The sequence below is a fragment of the Suricata suricatta genome, chromosome 4 (genome assembly GCF_006229205.1).
Source record: "Suricata suricatta isolate VVHF042 chromosome 4, meerkat_22Aug2017_6uvM2_HiC, whole genome shotgun sequence".
NCBI lineage: Eukaryota > Metazoa > Chordata > Mammalia > Carnivora > Herpestidae > Suricata > Suricata suricatta.
This window is the reverse complement of record NC_043703.1, coordinates 90,324,275-90,343,580: the sequence shown is the minus strand read 5'-3', so window position 1 is coordinate 90,343,580 and position 19,306 is coordinate 90,324,275. Positions and strand designations below refer to the sequence as shown.

The window sequence follows — 19,306 nt, the reverse complement described above, 5'->3', positions numbered from 1 at the left end:
GATGGACAGAGGCCAGCGATGGGGTGCTGGGTGGAGTCCAGAACTAAACCTTGGTCCCACCCGGTGCCTGATGAGCTCATTTTTAGCCTGGCCAAATCCTATCAGAGATCCCTCCCGGAGCAGTGTCCTAAGCGCCCTAAACACAGGGACTATGTTTTTATTTCGTGGGTTGACAAGATAGTCTTCTGATGGCATTCTCAGAAGCTCATCCTCCTTCCTCAGCAGCAGATAAAGAATTCTGTGCTTTAAAAAAATACATGCCTTTGAGAATATTCTGGAGGCCAGGGAAGGAGGGAATCGTTTCAAAGGGACGGGTAAGCAAGGCATGAAGGGGTTCAGAGACCTGGAAACAGGAGTAGGCAAGAAATAAGCAGCCAGCACCAGTTCATTGTGCTTCTCAAGACAAAGTTAGTCTCCAGATCCTTCCATCAGGTCATTCTACATGTTCGTTAGCGGAGGGCCCCTTGGGTCAGGATTGCAGTGTATTGGGAGGTGCAGAGGATTAAATCAAAGAATGGAATTTCCCTTCGATAAGGAGAAGCCAAGGTTTATTAAATCAGTTGATTTGTTGTTGCTGCAGTTCCTATGGTTTCCTTCTCTCCCCAAATATACATATACATATATATATATATATGTTTACTGACAAATTGCGTAAGGGGACATTAACGTTCACAGAGTGTACAAATTGTCATCTGTGATTATTTTAGAAACCAGTTTATCAACTTTGCAGTAGGAACTTCTGTTGGATCTGATTGCAGACCTCTCTGACCAGAGCTACGATTCTTTGAAACAGAAAACACTGTCTACGTTGCTGTGAATTAAAAGTCTGCTTTGCATTTGTTCACACCCAACTTTTCTAAGGAAGCTAGAGATTGTGGGAGAAGGGGAGGATCCACGAAACTTTAGAGCAATTCCATCTGTAAACTTTTCTTGACCTACTGGTATCAGAGAATTCAGAGCCTTTTCAGTATGTGAAAGAGAAATCCATTCATATGGTCCTTCAGTCATTCATTTGAGGCAGAGGCACCAGCCTGTGCAAGGTCAGGCAAAATAAAAAACTCTAATTCTCAGTGGCAAGTGACTACCACAGTGGCATAATCAGTTGTCATTTACACAGTGTCCCAGCAAGTAGCTCATTCCATAGCAGTGAAACCATTTTTTTCTGTTTGGTTGGCCTTTTCAACCCTAGGAAGGATCCTTCCCCCTTCATGGGTACTGACTGCTACTTAGAAGTACAAGTTTGCTGTGATTACTGGGGGGTTGGCGTCCCCTATAAACATCTCTGCTGGGCCAAGGAAGTGCTGTCTTGGGGCCGGCCCACTTACTCCCGCTTCCCTATTTTACTTGGGCCCGTTCAGCACAAAGTCAGACTATCTGGATTCATGACTTCACAGTGAAGGCCAGCAGCTTTTGGCCGAACACTGGATGAAGGGGTTGACTTACAATCAGGGACCATGGGGTTCAAAAGCAAACACCAGTCAGCACTCGGGACCCACACATTCAGCACGGCAAGGTGTTTATATCACAAGAGGCGCAGATGATCTCAGATGAGCCGAGACGGTGGTTCTTAAAATGTGGTTCCTGCATAGCAGCTGGGTGCTATGGTTCCCATATCATCGGGGAATTTGTGAAAACTGTGATCTGGGGGCCCTGCCCCAGGCCTGCTGAATCCAGAGCTCTGCAAGAGAGCACACTGAAATCTGAGAACCTCTGGTGTGTGGTGGCAGCACAACCACACTGCCAGGAATATGTTTAGGGACTAGGGTGCCAGGTGAAACTGCCTTCTATTTTAATTGTTATTTTCTGACCATTCTGCTGAGTGCTTAGAGTTAAATTCGCCTAAATTAAATGCCCTCATGGTGAAACTCCACTGTATCCATAATTATGTGGCAATGATATCATCCCACTTTTTTATTCCAGAAGGTCCTTATTAAAGCTGTTTAGATTAACGTGCATCTTTTAAGATTATGTTGATTTTTTTAAAAGAAATTTTAACAGATCTATATGAGTAGCTCAGAAAATCAAAGCTGAATGTCATTCAGTCCTGCCCTTTGGGGCTAGGCTCCTCCTCTGGGGAGAACAAAGACTTCCCTAAATAGTAAAACAGGATTTGTGACCTCACACACTGTCCCTGTTCAGAGGATGTGCTGCAGGGCACCTGGGTGGCTCAGGTGTCCACCCTCCGGTCGGATCATGATCACGGTTTGTGAGTTTGAGCCCCGCATCAGGCTCTCTGCTGTCAGTGTAGAGCCGGCTTCGGTTCCTCTGTCCCCTTCTCTCTCTGCTCAGCCTCTGCTCACTTGCTCTCTCAAAAATAAATAAACTAGAAAAAAAAAGTATGTGCTGCTTTTAAATCCTCTTTCAGCAGCAGGTTGATGCTAGCACCCTGGCTTGGGTGGCTAGGGAGTGGCACCTTTGAAATTCAGTTAATTTGGCAATCTCTGCTCAGGTTGCAGACAGAACACTGACATCTGCTGCTTGCCACAGAACCAAGAACTGCTAAACTAACACCTCAGAGCTCACCAGCGGGAGCTGTGTGAATGGGCCACTGTGCTCCTTCACACAGACACTTCACTCGCCATCCCGAGGGACACGCGTGGCAACTTCCCCACGGTTCCCCCACAGGAGACCTCTGTTCAGGGTGGTCGTACTGCCTGAACAGACCACAATCAGGAAACTCTTACCAGCTTCTCCAAAACTACAGTTCCCTTATGCTGGCCCCTGGTGATGCTTTCACACTAAAACTATAACCAAATGATATTATGGCAAATTTTTCTTAAAGCCAGATGTCTCTTAAAGAATTGCCCTTTAGGATGCCACTATGTGTTTGCTACTTTTTTGGGTGTTAAGATAGCCTTTCTTTTATGAAATGATTACGAGATGACAGGTTTTTAACATCCTTCCTTGACAAGATAGAAAGCTGGTAACATAGACCAGTCTGTCATGTGGTTTTTGACATTTTCTTGGTCCTTGGATTCCAAACTTGGGAATTATTTCTCCATTGAACCAGGACTTAGCACAGCCGGAGGTATTACCCTTCCAAGTGGATCCAGCCACTAAGCCATGCCTTTGAAGGCTAGAAATATGCTTGGTCTAAAGAAACAAAAAGTTAGTTTCAAAAACGAAATCAAATTGGACGTTTAAAATCAGTCACACATACTTGAGTGACTGCACTGATGAGAAAATCCAAAGACTTTCCCAACAAGGAGGGCTGGAAAAATCTCCAGTTAATAAGTTTGCAAAAATCATCTAATTTATGAAAAATAAGTAGAGACTTGACTTTCCTTGGAACACTTGGCTTTCTGAGAAAGATCAGGAGGAAGAAACCCAAAGCAATCGTAATTGAAATTGCAAATAGAAGTGTTATCATCCACAGGAGAGGGGTGCGAAACCTCAGACTGAGGAACCCCACTGAAGAACTAACCTCAGTGTTCTGCGTGCTGTGGATAACAGTCACAGACAGAAATGGAAGTAAGTACCCCGTGTTGACCTTGGCTCTCAGGTGCACTTGGTAGCTAGCGCAGGACACAGAACCGTGCTTGGCCAGGGAGAAGTCCCGGTTGTGGAAACCATTTGGTGGACTCTGTCTTACCTGCTGTGGGTGCAGAGCTGATAAAGCAGGGGCTGTCAAGCCCAGAAGAATCACACTAGAATCGCCCAGGTCCCTTTAAAACCAGGCTCGCCCCAGCCATGTAGTCAAGCGCCCCCTGACAGGTGTTTTTCTAAAGCTCTCCAGATGAATCGAGTGCACTTCCTGGGCTGGGAAATCACTGTGTCCAAGAGGAGAGCAGCATGGACCTCTTCTGTAGTCCCTGCACCTGCTTATGTTAAAGCGTTGGTCACGTCAGGGTTCCCGGGTGGCTCAGTTGGTTAAGTATCCGACTCTGGCTCAGGTCCTGATCTCACAGTTTGTGGGTCCAAGCCCTGCATCAGGCTCTGTGCTGACAGCTCAGAGCTTGGAGCCTGCTTTGGATTCTGTGACTCCCTCTCTCTTTCTGTCCCTCCCCCGCTTGGACTGTCTCTTTCTCTCTGTCTCAAAAATAAACATTAAAAATAAATAAATAAATAATTTTTAAGAATTGGTCATCTCTAACTCCAGCCTCCTGTTGTAGTTCGAGACCCCCTCACTGTAGACATAGGGGGAGAGGTGGTCTGTGGTCCCTCTGTGAGTGAGAACCCCATGAGATCGGAGCCTGGTCTTTCTATTTCTCTGCTACATCCTGCACCTAAAACAGAACCTGTACCCCACAAGCCAGCACTGAGGCCTGCCTGCCTGGGGCCTTTATTCTAATATTTATTCGTTCTTTTGAATTCCTCATGGTTTTCCTCCTTGGATGTTTTTATTTGTAAGAGAACAGGGGTAAGGTGAACTCCCTAGTTCTTCACAATAAAGAAGTCTTGGGCTGGACTCCGTTGTGCTCTGCTTGGGACTGCAAACCCCTACCGACCCATAGTTGCGAAAACCCTACAGACACCCCCCCCCCCCCCCCCCCCCCCCCCCCCCCCCCCCCCCCCCCCCCCCGTGAAAGTCGTGTCATAGGAGCATGGCTCTCAGCTGGGCTACACAGCAGAATTAGCTGCTGGCTTCTCATGACTGTAGGTATCACGCCCAACTCAAGCCAACTGGATTCAAATACATACGCGAGAGCAGGATTCAGGTGTGTGTGGTTTTAATAACGTCTGGTTAAGAACTATCGCTTGAGGGCAGTGGTTTTCAAAGCAACCTGGCTGGGCAGCATCAGCATTAGCTTATTAGAAATGCAAACTGCCTGAGTGGCTCATTCGATTGAGCTTCCGACACTTGATTTCAGTGATTCCCAGAGCTGTGGGTCGAGCCCCTCATCAGGCTCTGCACTAAGTGTGCTCTCCCCCACTTGTGCACATTCTCTCTCTCTCTCTCTCACTAAAAATTTTTAAAAATTAAACAATAGCGGCATCTTGGTGGCTTAGTTGGTTAAGCATCTGACTTTGGTTCAGGTCATGATGTCATAGTTTGTCAGTTTGAGCCCCGTGTTGGTCTCTGTGCTGACAGCTCAGAGCCTGGAGCCTGCTTCGGACTCTCTCTCTCTCTCTCTCTCTCTCTCTCTCCCTCCCTCCGTCTCTCTCTCTCTCTCTCTCTCTCTCTCTCTCTCTCTCTCTCCCCGCCTCCCCCACTCACACTCTCAAAACTTAACATTAATAATAATAATAATAATTAAAAATTTAAAAAGAAAATTAAAAAAAAAGAGAAGAAATGCAGACTCTCCACTTCCTTCCCAGACCTACTGATCAGAATTTTGGGGGTGAGGCCAGGAAGCAGTTTGTGGGTTAGCAAGCCCCTCCGTGATTCTGATGCTTGCTCCAGTTTGAGAAACTCTGCTTTCGGTCATGTCTTTGGGTCCTGTTGCACAATGAAGTAGGTAGGAGAAAGTATCTAAACGAATGTCATTTGATAATTCATAGCATGTAGTTCTGACCTCACTGCTCCTCTGCTGGGACACTAACTCAGCAAACCTGTTCTTGGTCTCCCCTGGAGCATCTGCCGCTTCCACCCACAGTCAGGCATCTCTGGGTGTCCTTCAGGGCCCATCTTCAATTTTGCTTTCTCGTGAAAGTTTTTATTTTGTCTCCCTCACCTCCACCCCCCAGTAGAAAATAAGTGCCCATCGCATTCTGGTCCTTCTTATGACTCATGTACTCTTTTTGCAACCTTGGACGAGCAACTTACCCTCTCTGTTTCATCATCTGTAACATGCGAATAATAATAGCACCTACTTCTTCAAACGATGTAATACTTGTGGAACTGCTTAGAATAGTACCCAAGTGTCAATTCTGAAAGTAATTCTTATTCCCAGCATTAAATAATGGGTATATAACATTCTATAGGGCATGCCACTTAAATGTAGATTTTCTTGCCAACAATTTTCAGGCACTAAACAATTTTTGTAGTTGTTTTTATCCTCCCATTAGTTGTAAAGCTTTTTGGTAGCAAGTAATTTTTCTTTCTCAACTCTGAATCTCTCTCTCTCTCACAAAGTACTAGTAAATGCTTATGCTCAGTAAATGCTTAATGGAATCGTACCAAACTCCACTGCCAATGTAGGCCAAGGAGTCCCAAAGGAGACCTTCCTAAGCCCGTCCCCATCTTCCCTTTCTTTAGGGCAGTGCCTTCAGTCCCTGGGTTCTTGATGAGGTCATTTTTTGCGAAGGTCCTACAGGAAGCAAGTGGGTCTGGCTCTTGAGTCTAGTGAATGATGCACTCTGCTTTGAATGCCTCTCTTTCAGATAACAGATTCCTCTGAATATTGGCCAGAGTGGCCTAGACAGTTCTTCCTGTTTCTTATGTTCTAAAGAGCAGATCTCTGAGCCATGTTTCGGACTCCTTGCCAACAAATGAAATTCCTTTTTAAGGCAGTGCTGTCCTGAGGCAGCAGTGGGTGGGGCAAGTAAGAAAGTGGCACCTGAAGACCCCATGGTGTGGTCTCATTACTAAATTGTAGTGGCATCAGATTTTAGGCATTGAAAATGGAGATGGTGACAAGGGGCTGAGGATCCCAACTGCCTGGGGCTTCCCCGCTGCTTTGTTAAGATGGCTGCCCTCCCCCTTGAACTCGGACTTCTGCAGACTCGGAGTCAAGAGCAGAGGTGTGTTTGCAACCACAGGCTGCAGGTGGCAGATGGGGTTTTCCATGGGGCCCAGTCGTATGGGAGCCTGAGCCCCCACTTTGCCTCTTGGGGCAAACTTCTTTTTGCAACAATTTGACGTGTTCCAGGAATATTCTATATTCTTCATCCCTAGATTATTGCAAGCCTGTGAGACTTTGCAATCTCAAGTTTTTTGTCATCACAATCTTTTACATTCCTATTATGTTTATGATAGTTTTCTAGACGTCAGTATTGTTGGCCGAGTTATGAGATACCTAAATTCAGCAAGGCCTTTGATGAAGTCTGTCCTGATGTTCTTATAGGTAAAATCCCGTGCACCGTTAGGTAAACGGCAAAGTTAGGAGGATTTATACCTGGCTAGCTAATGAATTGGTGAGTGTTTAGAGTAGGTAGGGGACTCCCTCTTATACTCCCTGATGCCCAATGCCCTCCACACTGTCCCAATCCACAGTTTCAGTAATTCTTTGCGGCCGTTTATGGCATGCTTGTCAAACTCAGGTTTACTTAACTTCTGTTGGGTGATGAATGTTGTGTGAAGCCTCCGGGTTCTAGGGGGTACCCAAAACTCCTCCCCCAGTTGGTGCCCAGCGCTGCCAATTTGATTCCCCTTCTGCCTCTCACATGTGTCTTCCCTCATCCCTTCCTTACATTAGGCCCTCATCCCTTCTCTCCTAGATTACTGCCTGACCTTCCCCCCAACAACATTCCCTCGCCTCTGGAAGAAGGTCTAGCTCCTTCGTGTGGCCTAGGAAGGTTCTGCATGTCCCGGCCACAGTACTTCCCTAGCATCATCTCGTGTGGTTCCCCCACCTCAAATCCTGTGCTGTAGTGATAGCAGACTGCCTGCAGTTCCCCACAGGGCCCATTCTGGCTCCCGTTTTTGAACCTTTGCTCTGCCTTTGGTAGCTCCAACACATTCTCCCCTCCCTTCCCCTTAAAGATTCGGATTATTGTTCACACCACTGTATTGGCATCACCTAGTCGTTCGTTTCTCACTCTCAAACTGCACTGTAAACTCCTGAAGGGCAGCGTTCTTATTTTCTTCAACACCCAGCACATAGTAAGCAGGCAATAAGTGTTTTTTGATCAGAGTGAGAGTACAAAGTGATCTTGGCAATCTAAAAGGCAGATCATAAAACTTAACAGGGAGATAAAATTTAACAAGGGTTCTACTTGGGTTTAAAATAAACAAACAAAGAAAACAAGTCCCGATCTAAGTACTGAGTACAAGGTGGGAGAAAGATGACTCACCACCCTCGTTAGACCATGTAAAAAAAGAAAGGCTGTGGTTTCAGTTGACTTTAAGATCCACATGAGTCAACAGTGTGATGCAACTCTAGTAACCTAGCGTCAGAACAGGGAAAGCCGTCGTCCTGTGGGTCATACTGTGCGAGAAAATCATGTTCCATTCTACGGGACCAGATCTCAAGATGGGTGAAGCATGTCCAAAGGAAAGCAGCTAGAACAGTGAGAGGGCAAGTCCCACTGTATCGGGAGAAGCTAAAGGAAGTAGGGGTGTTTCGTCCAGAGAAGACAGGGGCTATAATGCCTGAAGGGCTCATTGGCCAGTGAGTAGAATCCAAAATTAGGCCAGTGAGTAGAAACTCCCAGAAGAACTTGGTGACACTTCGGTCTTGAGAGCTCCAAGTCGCTGTAGGGGTCCATCAGGAGCCTCCGAGGAAAGGTGCTGTAGAGGGAGCTGAGCCCCTAAAGGAAGTTTGGACTAGATGGCCTTTTATCCTGCTCAACTCTGAGGCCTAGTGATTCAAGAGGTCCCTGAGTCCATACCTATTGAATGTTGGGGACCGGTGCCAGGAGCACATCGTCTGATAGCAACGTTATGAATTACCTAAACAGAAATTGCTTCTCGGCAAGTGTAAGAAGTTCAGACTTCTGAACCTAAGTGGGCTATTACATTTATTACATCATTCATGTGAAATCTCTTCAAGAAAGGCATCAGGTAGTTCCACCCGCCATGTACCCAGAGCCTTGAGTTCTCTACTGTCCTTTTGTGGAACTTTGAATAAAGCAATTACCTCTTTCCCTTTACTTTTTTGCTTTTTTAGCTCTAGAGCACCTTGGCTTCTGGGGAGATGTCAGAAGGATCATCTCGAGATCAGAGCTGATAACGGGATTCCCCTATACCTTCATGGTGCCAGGCCTGCCCCAGTACCTCCAGAGCCTCACCAAACTAGCCATCGCCGCAGTGTGGGCAGGGGCGGCCCAGGCTGGAGAGCAGTCAAGGGACAGCCCCATCTCCTTCTCTCAGCTGTTGGAGTCTTCTTTCCCCGAAGTGCGCCTGCTGACACTAGAGGCCCTGTTGGAAAGGTTCTCAGCAGCAGCCTCTGGATCAGGAGAGAAGGGCCTGCCACCCTTGCTGTGGAATATGGGAGGGACCTTCTTGATGTTGGCTCTGAAGGAAGATCACCCAGAATGCTTCTGCAAGGTAAAGTCTCTGGTATACTCGCCATCACCTTCTGCTCCCCATGTTCTTTGGCAAGCTCACTGGAACAAGATGCTGTTGGCAGGATTGGGTTTGGCTTCTCCAGCAGCAACAGGGAGGAGATTCAGTGTCTGGTGGGCAAGAACTCTTCGTATTTTACTTCTCATGGCTTCGTGCATAGAAGGGTACTAAGAAAATGAAGGCGGTGGTAATGATGATGGTGGTAAGCCAGACAGAGATGGGGAGTAAGCCACTCAGTACTCTAAGAAACACAGCCTTGAAAACTGGCTGTTGAATGGGGCAAAGGGTGGTCTTTGTTGACATGGCTATTTGAGGACAGGTGGCAACTGAGAAAGCATCATCAAAGGGAAAGGGCCCTGACATAAGAATTAGGGCATCTAGACTCTGATCCCAGGACACTAGGGTCCCTCGGGTGTGTCACTGCTCCACCCTGTCCTGGTCCCCCCAAAATATTAAGAGAGAAATAAGTCAGTGGACTTATTTGAAAAATAGACCCCCGTTAATGGTACAAGTGATGATTATTGGGCTTCTGAAGACTTTTCCCTGACTATTTCCCCCCATGGGTCTGACACACACAGATACTGAAAATTCTTCATCGCATGGACCCCAGTGAGTGGCTTCCCCAGACGGAGCACTGTATCCATTTAACCCCAAAGGAGTTCCTGATCTGGACGATGGATGTTGCTTCCAATGAAAGGTTTGCCCCTGAGGTTCCCCTGTGCAACCTTGGCGTGACACATGGTCTCAGCAGTCAGTTATATGATGCACTTGCTCACAGTCCTGACCTAAGGGCTCAGGTCCGTGTTTCTTTCTAAGCTCACATCATAGACTGATGTCAGAGTTTCACGTTCATAACCAAAAGGCAATTACTTCTGGAGGCGTTTGTATGGCCATGAGCTGAACATTTCCAGCATTCACAGGGGCATGGATTTCAGACTAATGCAAAAACCCATCTGTATATAAAGTATGTTTGGTTTTATTTTTTGTGTGTTTTTCGCTTCCTTTATCTAGGTCTGAAATTCAAAGTGTAGCCCTGAGGCTTGCCTCCAAAGTGATTGCGCACCACATGCAGACCTGTGAGGAGGTAAGGCTGACTCGGCCTCGGCCGAGGACCTGGGTTTCGTGCTCACCTTTGCAAGGAGGGTGTCGATAAAGGCGAGATGTCTCAGCAAGCAGAACCACCGCAGTGTGTACACGCGGCTTCTACAAAATGTTATTCGTGTGGATTTTTCACTTTGGGCATAACTCATGAAGAATTACCCACCATTGGTATGTTTTTCTCTTGTTCTGGGCCCGTTTAATTATTAGAGTTTACGAGTATAACACAGTCTTCTCCCACGTAAAACACATACACATACACACACACACACACACACACACACACACACACACACACTCAAATCCTTTCTTTTCTTTCTCCTATTTTTCTAGCTAGACTCTTTATTTAAAGAGTGAGTGAGCAGGTCACTAGGATTGCATCCTGGCCAACTGACCATGACAATACATTGCTAAGGCTTAAATATTCCCCCAGAACACGGCCCAGCTGGCTTTGCATAGAGGCCCAGATAGGTCTCATCTGTCTCATATGTCTTTTGGGGGAGAGGCGGTACCAAAATAACTGAAACAGCTTCCTGGGAAGATGCCTTATGACAAATACATGTACACTTAGGGCTGTTCAAGGAAGCTGCCACTGTCAGAGAATTCTTACTTTTTTTAAATGTTTATTTACTTACTTTTGAGAGAGAGAGAGAGGAGAGAGGGAAACAGAATCCCAAGCAGGCTCTGCACTGTCAGCGCAGAGCCTGACATGGGGCTCTGTCCCAGAAACCATGAGAGATTGTGACCTGAACCGAAATCAAGAGTTGGCCGCTTAACCAACTGAGCCACCCAGGTGCCCCTCCATCAGAGAATTATTATAAGTAGAAGGCAGTAGACACTGCAGTAAAATTACCCAAAGCTCCTGATCACACACAACCACACCAGGATAGTGGCAGCACAGCCCCTTGCAGTAAAGCAGCACTAACCAGAGGTACTTGCAGATCCAAAGAGGAACAAGGATGGAGGGACAGTATCGTGAGTGAGGAGAAGGGTTAGCCTGTGACATTAAATGCCCCACTAGGGAGGAGGCTGGAGGAATTCAGAGGAGGACGGGAGTGCAGGGATGCTAAGGAGAAGACTGCCCAGAGGAGGTCATTGAGTTCAGAAGGAACAGAGGGTGAGAGCTAGGCAGATCCACGGGCTTCCTTGGGTCTGTCATTCAGAGGCGTGCCAGGAGGCCAGAGCTGGCTGGTCACTAGGAGAAACAGAGAGCCAAAAAAAAGTCAGTGGTGTGTGTTGGGAGTTTGAGGGGGAGAGGTTTGTAGGAAGGGAGAGGATTTACTGGGAGGAGGGGGAAAAAACCTACAGCCCTAACGGGGGAAGAAACAAGTTCTAAGAAAGTAGTCACAGGGCAGCCTATCACGTTTGCCAGAAGACATTGTTCTCATCTACAGCTGTTTTTTTGTTTGTTTTGTTTTTTTGAGAGAGACAGAGAGACACAGTGTAAGCAGGGGAAGAGCAGAAAGAGAGGGAGACACAGAATCTGAAGCAGGCTCCAGACTCTGAGCTGTCCACACAGAACCTGACACAAGGCTTGAACTCACAAACGGTGAGATCATGATCTGAGCCAAAGAGTGACACTTAACCGACTGAGCCACCCAGGCGCTTCTACAGCTATTTTTAACCAGTTGTCATGTGCATCTTAAAGGCACTGCTTCGTACTTGAATGAAACAATATTTGATGAAAATCGGAAAAATTAACAAAACTATAGAGAAACACATAAAAGAAGTTCCTGGGAAGACCTGAGTTTCTTTGTACATTGGGAGCCGGTCTGTTCCTCAAGGTCTAAGATGCTCATCAGTTTAGTTCCTCAGAGCCCCATAGATGGTTATTTTGAACATTCTAAGAGGGTTCATTGATAGGGGAAATAAAGTACATTTGGAACAATAATCCCCTTTCTAGAATAAGTAGAAAACCAGGGTTTAAAAAAAAAACGGAAACAATCCAAATGTCCATCAACTGATGAATAGGTAACACAACATGTGGTATGTCCATTCAGTAGAATATTATTCAGTCATAAAAAGTAATGAAATGCTGATATATCTGTAGTATATATGAAGCTTGAAAACATGCTCAATGAAAAAAGCCCGTCACAAAAGATCACCTATTGTGTTGGTCATTTTACATGGAATGTCCAGAATAGGCAAATCCATAGAAACAGAAAGTAGATTGGTGGTTTAGGGCTGAGTCAATGGGGAGCTGACAGGGTGGGAGATGGTAACTAAAGGGTGTGAGAGTTCTCTTTTGGTGATGAAAATGTTCTGAAATTGACTGTGACAGATGGGTTGTGTAAACCAATGAATATACTAAAAACTCAATTATATACTTTAAATGGGTAACGTATAGGGTATGTGAATTGCATCTCAATAAAGAAAGCTGTTAGTATAAAAAAATAGAGCTTTGTTTAAATAGTGTTAGTTAGGAAGCTGCTTTAAGTGTTATAACAGAAACTCACAAATACCATGGCTTAAACTAGATCACGGCAGTAAAAGCAGTTACAGTAGCTTGACAGTATTGGGCCCCAGGCCCGTGTTCCTTTCTCTGCTGTTCTCAACATGGCTTCCATCTTATGGTCCCAGACGGTTGCTTGAGCTTCCGCCATCTTGTCCTTGTTTGGCTAGGAGGAAAGAGAATCCTAGGAAGTGAGCATCACAGCTCTTCCCTAAGGCATGACCTAAAAGTGTACCCTTAGTCAGAACTTAATCATATATTACTCCCACGTGCAGAGGCATCTGGGAAATGTAGTCTTTAGCTGGGTACCCACACACCTGCCAAAAATCTGAGGTTCTGTTACTAACGACAGAAGGAGCATCTGGTTCCTGGAGACCAAAGTAATACTTGCTGCCACAGTCTTTCCCCTTTACTGAAGCTGTCAAATACACTGATGTTCTGATACTCTGATTTGCATCAGAAAGACTCCAGAAACCTGTTCACTAGCTCTAGTGACTCAGTATTACTGAAAGACCAGTCAGATTTTCTCCCCCGGGCTTGTTTATTTCTCCCTAGTTGGGTTGGAAAGACAACTAAAAAGCCATTTTCCCCGCGGGAAGAGCTCACTTTCAAATCCAGTGGGGTGCATGTAGCTTGTCCCTAACACCATGCCAGCCCCTGACCGCGTCTTCTGAACTGCCTTACGCTTTGTGCTTTCAGGCCAGGGACTCAGTGGTCCCCACCCTGAAGCGGTGGGTTCGCTTGGTCGCCTCATCCTGTGGAGAACACCTTCCCACAGAGGCCAGGCTGGCCGCCGCCGCAGCCCTCACCAGCACCGCACCGGTCTTGCTCACCAGCCCCCACCCCGTTCTCGGTAAGCGTCCTGGGCGCGGGGAGGTCCCAAATGTTCTAAAAGTGAATAGATACCCCAGGGTTAAAAAGAAGGGAAGATGAAAATTGACCACGTGCACCATACCCTTGCCTCTTTCAAATGCCATCCCCCCCATCCCACCCCAAACTCCTGCCAATTCTTTATTTTTCACCAACAACCTCTTTCAGTCTTACCCCCAAAGCCATTCTCCTTAACGCTTCCAAAAGCCTCTACAGTCTTTCTGAAATACTGATCTGATCGTTTCACTCCACTGTTTAAAGCCTTTGAGTGGGTTCCCATTACCCTCAGGATAAAATCTAACCACCCTTTCACATGGCTTGGGGGCCTGCCCACCCCGCCCCGCTCATCGGCCACCACTCCCAAACACGGGCTCGTGCATCATCGGTAGGGAACAGTTCTTTAAACAGACTGCTGCTTGAATGACTTCTGTTTGTCTTTCAAGACTCAGCCTAACCGTCACCTCTTCCAGGAAGCCTGATGCAATGATCTTGGTGAGAAAGGAATAGGTCAGGGTGAAGCCGGGCCATTGAAGAAGAAGACGGGATAGGTCCAAAAGGCATGTAGGAAGCCAATCAACAGGACTTGGCGTTGAGGTTAATGTGAAAGGAAAATCCAAAGAATAAGAATAAGCCATGGTCCCCACGTGCAGGGAGCTGTCAGTGGAGTTGTGGAGAAAAGATTTACAGAATCAAGGAAAGAATTGGTTTTGTTTTTAGAGAGTGAGATTCAAATTTTTCAGTGTTAGCGCAGTTCAGCCTTTTGAAATGTCTCATGTGTCTGGATCTCTCTGGGAAACAAGGTTGTCTTTGATATCTTTTTAATTCTTTCCTCTAAGTGACTTCCAGTCATTTTTCTTACACCCAAAGGAGGGCTGGAAGGGGCTTTCAGTGATTGGGATTTAATCATCAGACCCAGAGGAATAAGAGCAAAGCTTTACCAGAAGCTTTGGTGACTCTTCTCCGGTGGGGATATCAATTTGTAGCATTTTCTGGGTAATTTTGGCCACTGTAACCCTAGCTCGGATCAGGCAAAATGTGTGGGAAGTAACCTGGAATTCTGAGCGAAACTGAGTACTGGTTAAGAACGTTGGTTCATAATTAATTCCTGGAGCTATAGCATTGTAGGCAATAAGGAAGGAGGTCAGTGTGGCTGACGGCCTGGAGGAGCGTGAAACCTGGGTACAGACCCGAGAGACAAAGGACATAAAAGTGCACAGGGACAAGTCAAGGACAGAACAAAGTCATTTAAGGAAAAAGAAAAATCCTAGTGGACTAAAAAGGGAAGATTGAAGATCTCTGAGGATATAAATGACCATGTTAAAGAGGAAAATATTAAACCTGAGAGAAGAATTAGAGTGCATAGATTCTGAAAGGCTGTGTAAAATTTAAACCCAGATTTATAACAGAAAAGAGAGAACAAAACCCCAGAGGGAACATTGCTGTTCTTGGTTTGACTAAAGCATTGGTGACTCTAATATCAAGTTCTCCGTGGGCAGATGAGGTCCTTAGACCTAAGAGAGTTCAGCAGGTTCGGTCCCCCATTGAAAGGCTAGGGATGACAAGTATGGTCTCCTGTGGCCCTCCCGTTGTGACTCTGCCCAAGCCTGGGCCCACCCCCTGCACACCACAGATCCTTTCTGGGAGGCCCTGTCCCCCACTGGCCCCCCTCATCAAAGCTGCCTGGGGCACACCAGCCCACTGTGATCTTTCCCCGCTGTGAGGCACAGCCATACATTTCCATCTGTGACTTTTTCCTGCCTCGTGTCCTTGACCTGATGTTCCTTGCCGTTGCTCAGGGGCGTACACCGACTTTCCTTGCCCTGTCGTCCACAGCAGCACCCAGCACAGGGACCCAGCCCGAGTTCCTGCCCAGGAGCCGTAGTGGCCAGAGAGTGGGCCCCATGTCACTGCGGCACAGGCTGGTGTCTTTTATCGTGCATGGTTCTCTGCCTTTCTCAAAAGGTCTTGCCCCCCAACGTATAATCTTGACTGAAACTTTGCTTTCAGAATTTATAAGCTCTAACAGTCACCCAAACCAACACTGGGCTAGTTTCCCTAAAGCACTCTTTATGCATAAAGTTTCATTCCTGAGAACCGTGAGTCATCGTGGACAGCTGGGCCCAGGGCCTTAGTTAGCCAGGCCACACCTTCTGGGGAGCCTTGCCTGGGACTGGCTACCCCCTGGAGCCTTCCCCCTCAAAAAAAAAGACATTTCCAAACCTTTCCCCTTAAGAGCCCTCTCTCTTCCAGTGTGTATCTGACAGCCCTGTCCCCGTTCTTGCGGTATCCAGGGAGAAAGGCGTGACTGTTGCTCATTAAACACTGCTGTCTTCCACCATAGATGTGAAGCAGTATTGGTTCTGCTTGCAAATTGAACCCTAGGTCATTTGAATTCCTTTGGGTCTTCTTAGAACTGCAGGATACACTTGCTCTCTGGAGATGTGTCCTCAGCCTCCTGCAGAGTGAGGAGCAAGCCGTCAGAGATGCAGCCACGGAGACTGTGGCAACCGCCATGTCACAAGAAAACACCTGCCGGTCGACAGGTACCTCGTTCTTATCCCTTTTTACAGTGCCTTAATGCTCTCAGACAGAGGTCGCACCATTTTTCTGTAAATAGCCAGAGAGTGAATATTTTAGGCTTCGTTGGCCCTTCGGTTTCTGTCTCAACTCTGCTGTTTCAGTGGGAAAGCAACCCTAAACGATGGGGTGTGACTGTGTTCCAATAAAACCTTACTTACAGAAATAGGCGGCTGCCCAGATTTGATCTGCCAGCCGTAGTTTGCTGACCCCTGCCCTGGGCCATCATAGAGAAAAATTGTCTCCAAAGATAGAAATCTTATAAACAATGTCTTTTGCTAGTTACACGGTCATCCTTTTTTTTTTTTAATGTTTTATTTATTTTTAATACAGAGAGAGACAGAGCATGAGAGGGGGAGGGGCAGAGAGAGAAGGAGACACAGAACCAGAAGCAGGCTCCAGGCTCTGAGCTAGCTGTTAGCACAGAGCCTGACGCAGGGCTCGAACCCACGAATGTGAGATCTGACCTGAGCCGAAGCCGGAGGCTTAACCGACTGAGCCACCCAGGCGCCCCATGGTCATCCTTTTTAAATAAGGCCAAGTCTTGATGATCCCGTGTGGTTACATAACCTGGGAATCATAGATCCATCATTTTGTACTTCTGTGAGTTTTCACATGTGGCAGAAACAGCTGAGTGTGAGTCAGGTTAACTTGGAGCAGAAACCAGGTCACACCTCTGGACGAGTGGCCATCTGGGAGGGTAACTGCTCTGGCGGACTTGGATCCCCTCACTTGGGGCGTCAGGAAAGATCTCTGGGTCAGCCATCCCAAGGAGAAGCAAGAACACCATTTGGAGGCAAGAGGTCACAGGCTGAGCCATGAAATTTACCTCAACAGACAGCAGCGTGGGAGGGGGCATTGCCATACAGGGTTTGTGACCAGCTAGGGTTCCTCGTGCCAGTGGCTGGCGATCTTGGAAGCTCCCCTTGGAACAGGTGAACTTCCTCATGTCAGGGTCCTCTGTTGTGATGGCACACATGGGAGACGCCAGCTTTTTAACTGTCTCTTGGTGGTGCCTCGCCAGAGCAGGTTTGGTTAGGACCGGCTTCGCCTCTTGGTGGGAAGACATTCAGTTCGGCGCCAAGAGAGATGTGCTACTGGCCCTCTCCCCACCCGCCTCCCACTCCCTCAGAGTAGGCACTTCTGCCGTCAGTGATTCATTCCACTGTCCGATTGTGGGTTTTCCTTAGAAGGATGCACAGAGCACCAGCAAGAGCTCAATAAATATTTGGCGGAATATAACAACTCACTAGATTTCTCAAGGACCCTCTCTACCAAACCTGGGAAAGGTTATTGCATACTGAACTCAGTAGTGGACTTATTCCCTCCTCATCTTTAGAGTTACTGCCCGACCACTCTTACTCCTTTCAGAATCTCTCCAAGTTCACCTCTCGTTAAAAGTGTATCACCATGTTCTTCCTCTTTCTAATTTGAAGTTTTCCTCAAGAAATACAAATAATTATATATTGAGTGCCTTCCACATGTAAAACTCCATGTGTAAAAGCCTCTGAAGGAATAATAAATGTAAAATGTACCTATTTTTCTATTCCTCACCATGACTGATTAAAAGAAGATCCAAGGTGTGAAAAAAACAAGCAATCTGTAACAGTTAAATGGAGTACGTTACCATGGGGTGCCTGGGTGGCTCAGTTGGTTAAGCATCCGACTTCGGCTCAGGTCATGATCTCACAGTCCGTGGTTCGAGCCCCACATCGGGCTCTGTGCTGACAGCTCAGAGCCTGGAGCCTGCTTCTGATTCTGTATTTCTGTGTTTCCCTGTCCCTCCACCTCTCCCCCATTTGTACTCTGTCTCTCTCTTTCTCTCAGAAATAAAACTTAAAAACGGATTAAAAAATAATAGAAATAATAATAATAAATCAATATAGTATGTTACCCTGGACCAGATCCAGTACTAGAGGGGTGAAAAGCCGTACAGGAAGTTTGTAAAACAACTGAAAATACTGAAATCTACTATCTGTAGATTAAAATCAATGTTAAATTTCCTGAATTTGATAACCGTATTGTGGTTTTGTAAGAGAATATTTTTGTTCTTAGGAAATACACAACTGAAATATTTTAGGGGTAAAAGAACCTGGTACCTGCTACGTACTCTCAGATGGTTCCGGAAAAACACCCGTGTGCGCATATAAATAGTAAATGCGGATATGGAGTTACTATCCCTGCATCTTTTCTGTATAGTTTGAAACTTTCAAGAGAAAACGTCTTTTGAAAATCCACCTCCACAACTTGAAAACACCAACACCGCATGTATTGCTAGAGCATCTGATTGGTTTATCAGCAGTTCACTGTCGTGACGCCCCCACTGTGACTCCTTTCCCCTGAATTGTATAAAAACATCCTGCCCACCCCTTCCCTTTTTTACTCATTTTTAGTAAGTTTTTGCTTCCAGAAAATCAGACCTAAGCCACATTCTTCAGAGGTCTCAGCAACATATAATGTCACCGTGTGGGGACATTGGCTCAGCACTTCACCATATATTCTTTTTGTTCAGCCTAGTATTGGTGCTGAGACCCTCCATAACACAGCTTTGACTTTCTCGAGCAAAAAATATGCCACTACTTCTGTTTGGGACTGAAAAGTAGCCGAAGCCTGAAGATCTCCCCTGACATTTTGCGTGAGTCTGAAGTTCAGCCAGCTGATTCATGTGAACAGAGTTGTCTTGTTTTGACATCTCTCAAGGATATCAAGCAGCCAATGGGAACTTTTCACCTTCCTTTGGCATCAGGGATTTTGTAGAACACACTACTAACGGTGTGCTCTGTGATGTTCACAGTTAATTGTCACTGCTGAGTCTTGAATAGTTTGCAAATACATGTCATTCATTTTGACCCCAAGTCCATGGTTTAATGAATGCCACAGTACAATATTATTACTAAGTCGTAATAGTATTTACTGTCTTCTTGGAGAAGACTAAACACTGTTAAGAATAATAATAATTCTCACTGTTCCTCTTAAGAATAAAATAAAACACAAGGACTCCCTGCCTTAGATCCCATCCTATAAATGGGGGCTGGATGCGGACAGAGAGCTTTGCGCGCACACTGTGTGACAGCGTGCTGCAAGGTGCATCTTGATCGTGCGCCTGAGAGTGGGGCCGGCCCAAAAGATGGGACACAGCTGGGGGCATTTCAACACACAAGAAGCTGGAGCCAAAACTTGGAGGCAAGGGGAACTTGAGG

General features: G+C 46.4%; 1 protein-coding gene across 5 annotated transcripts in view; it reads left to right on the top strand.

The window, feature by feature from the left end:
- THADA (THADA armadillo repeat containing) overlaps positions 1-19,306 on the top strand; it is a 316,857-nt gene that overhangs the window by 252,827 nt on the left and 44,724 nt on the right. For 3 of the 5 annotated variants that reach the window (XM_029937259.1, XM_029937256.1, XM_029937258.1), the window contains 5 exons: positions 8,712-9,091; positions 9,688-9,806; positions 10,121-10,193; positions 13,359-13,512; positions 15,941-16,072. In XM_029937259.1, coding sequence (XP_029793119.1) covers positions 8,712-9,091; positions 9,688-9,806; positions 10,121-10,193; positions 13,359-13,512; positions 15,941-16,072 — 858 coding nt within the window. Of the gene's footprint in view, positions 1-8,711; positions 9,092-9,687; positions 9,807-10,120; positions 10,194-13,358; positions 13,513-15,940; positions 16,073-18,161; positions 18,569-18,618; positions 18,962-19,306 lie in introns of those variants that run through there. The other 2 variants (XM_029937261.1, XM_029937260.1) reach the window with 2 other exon arrangements.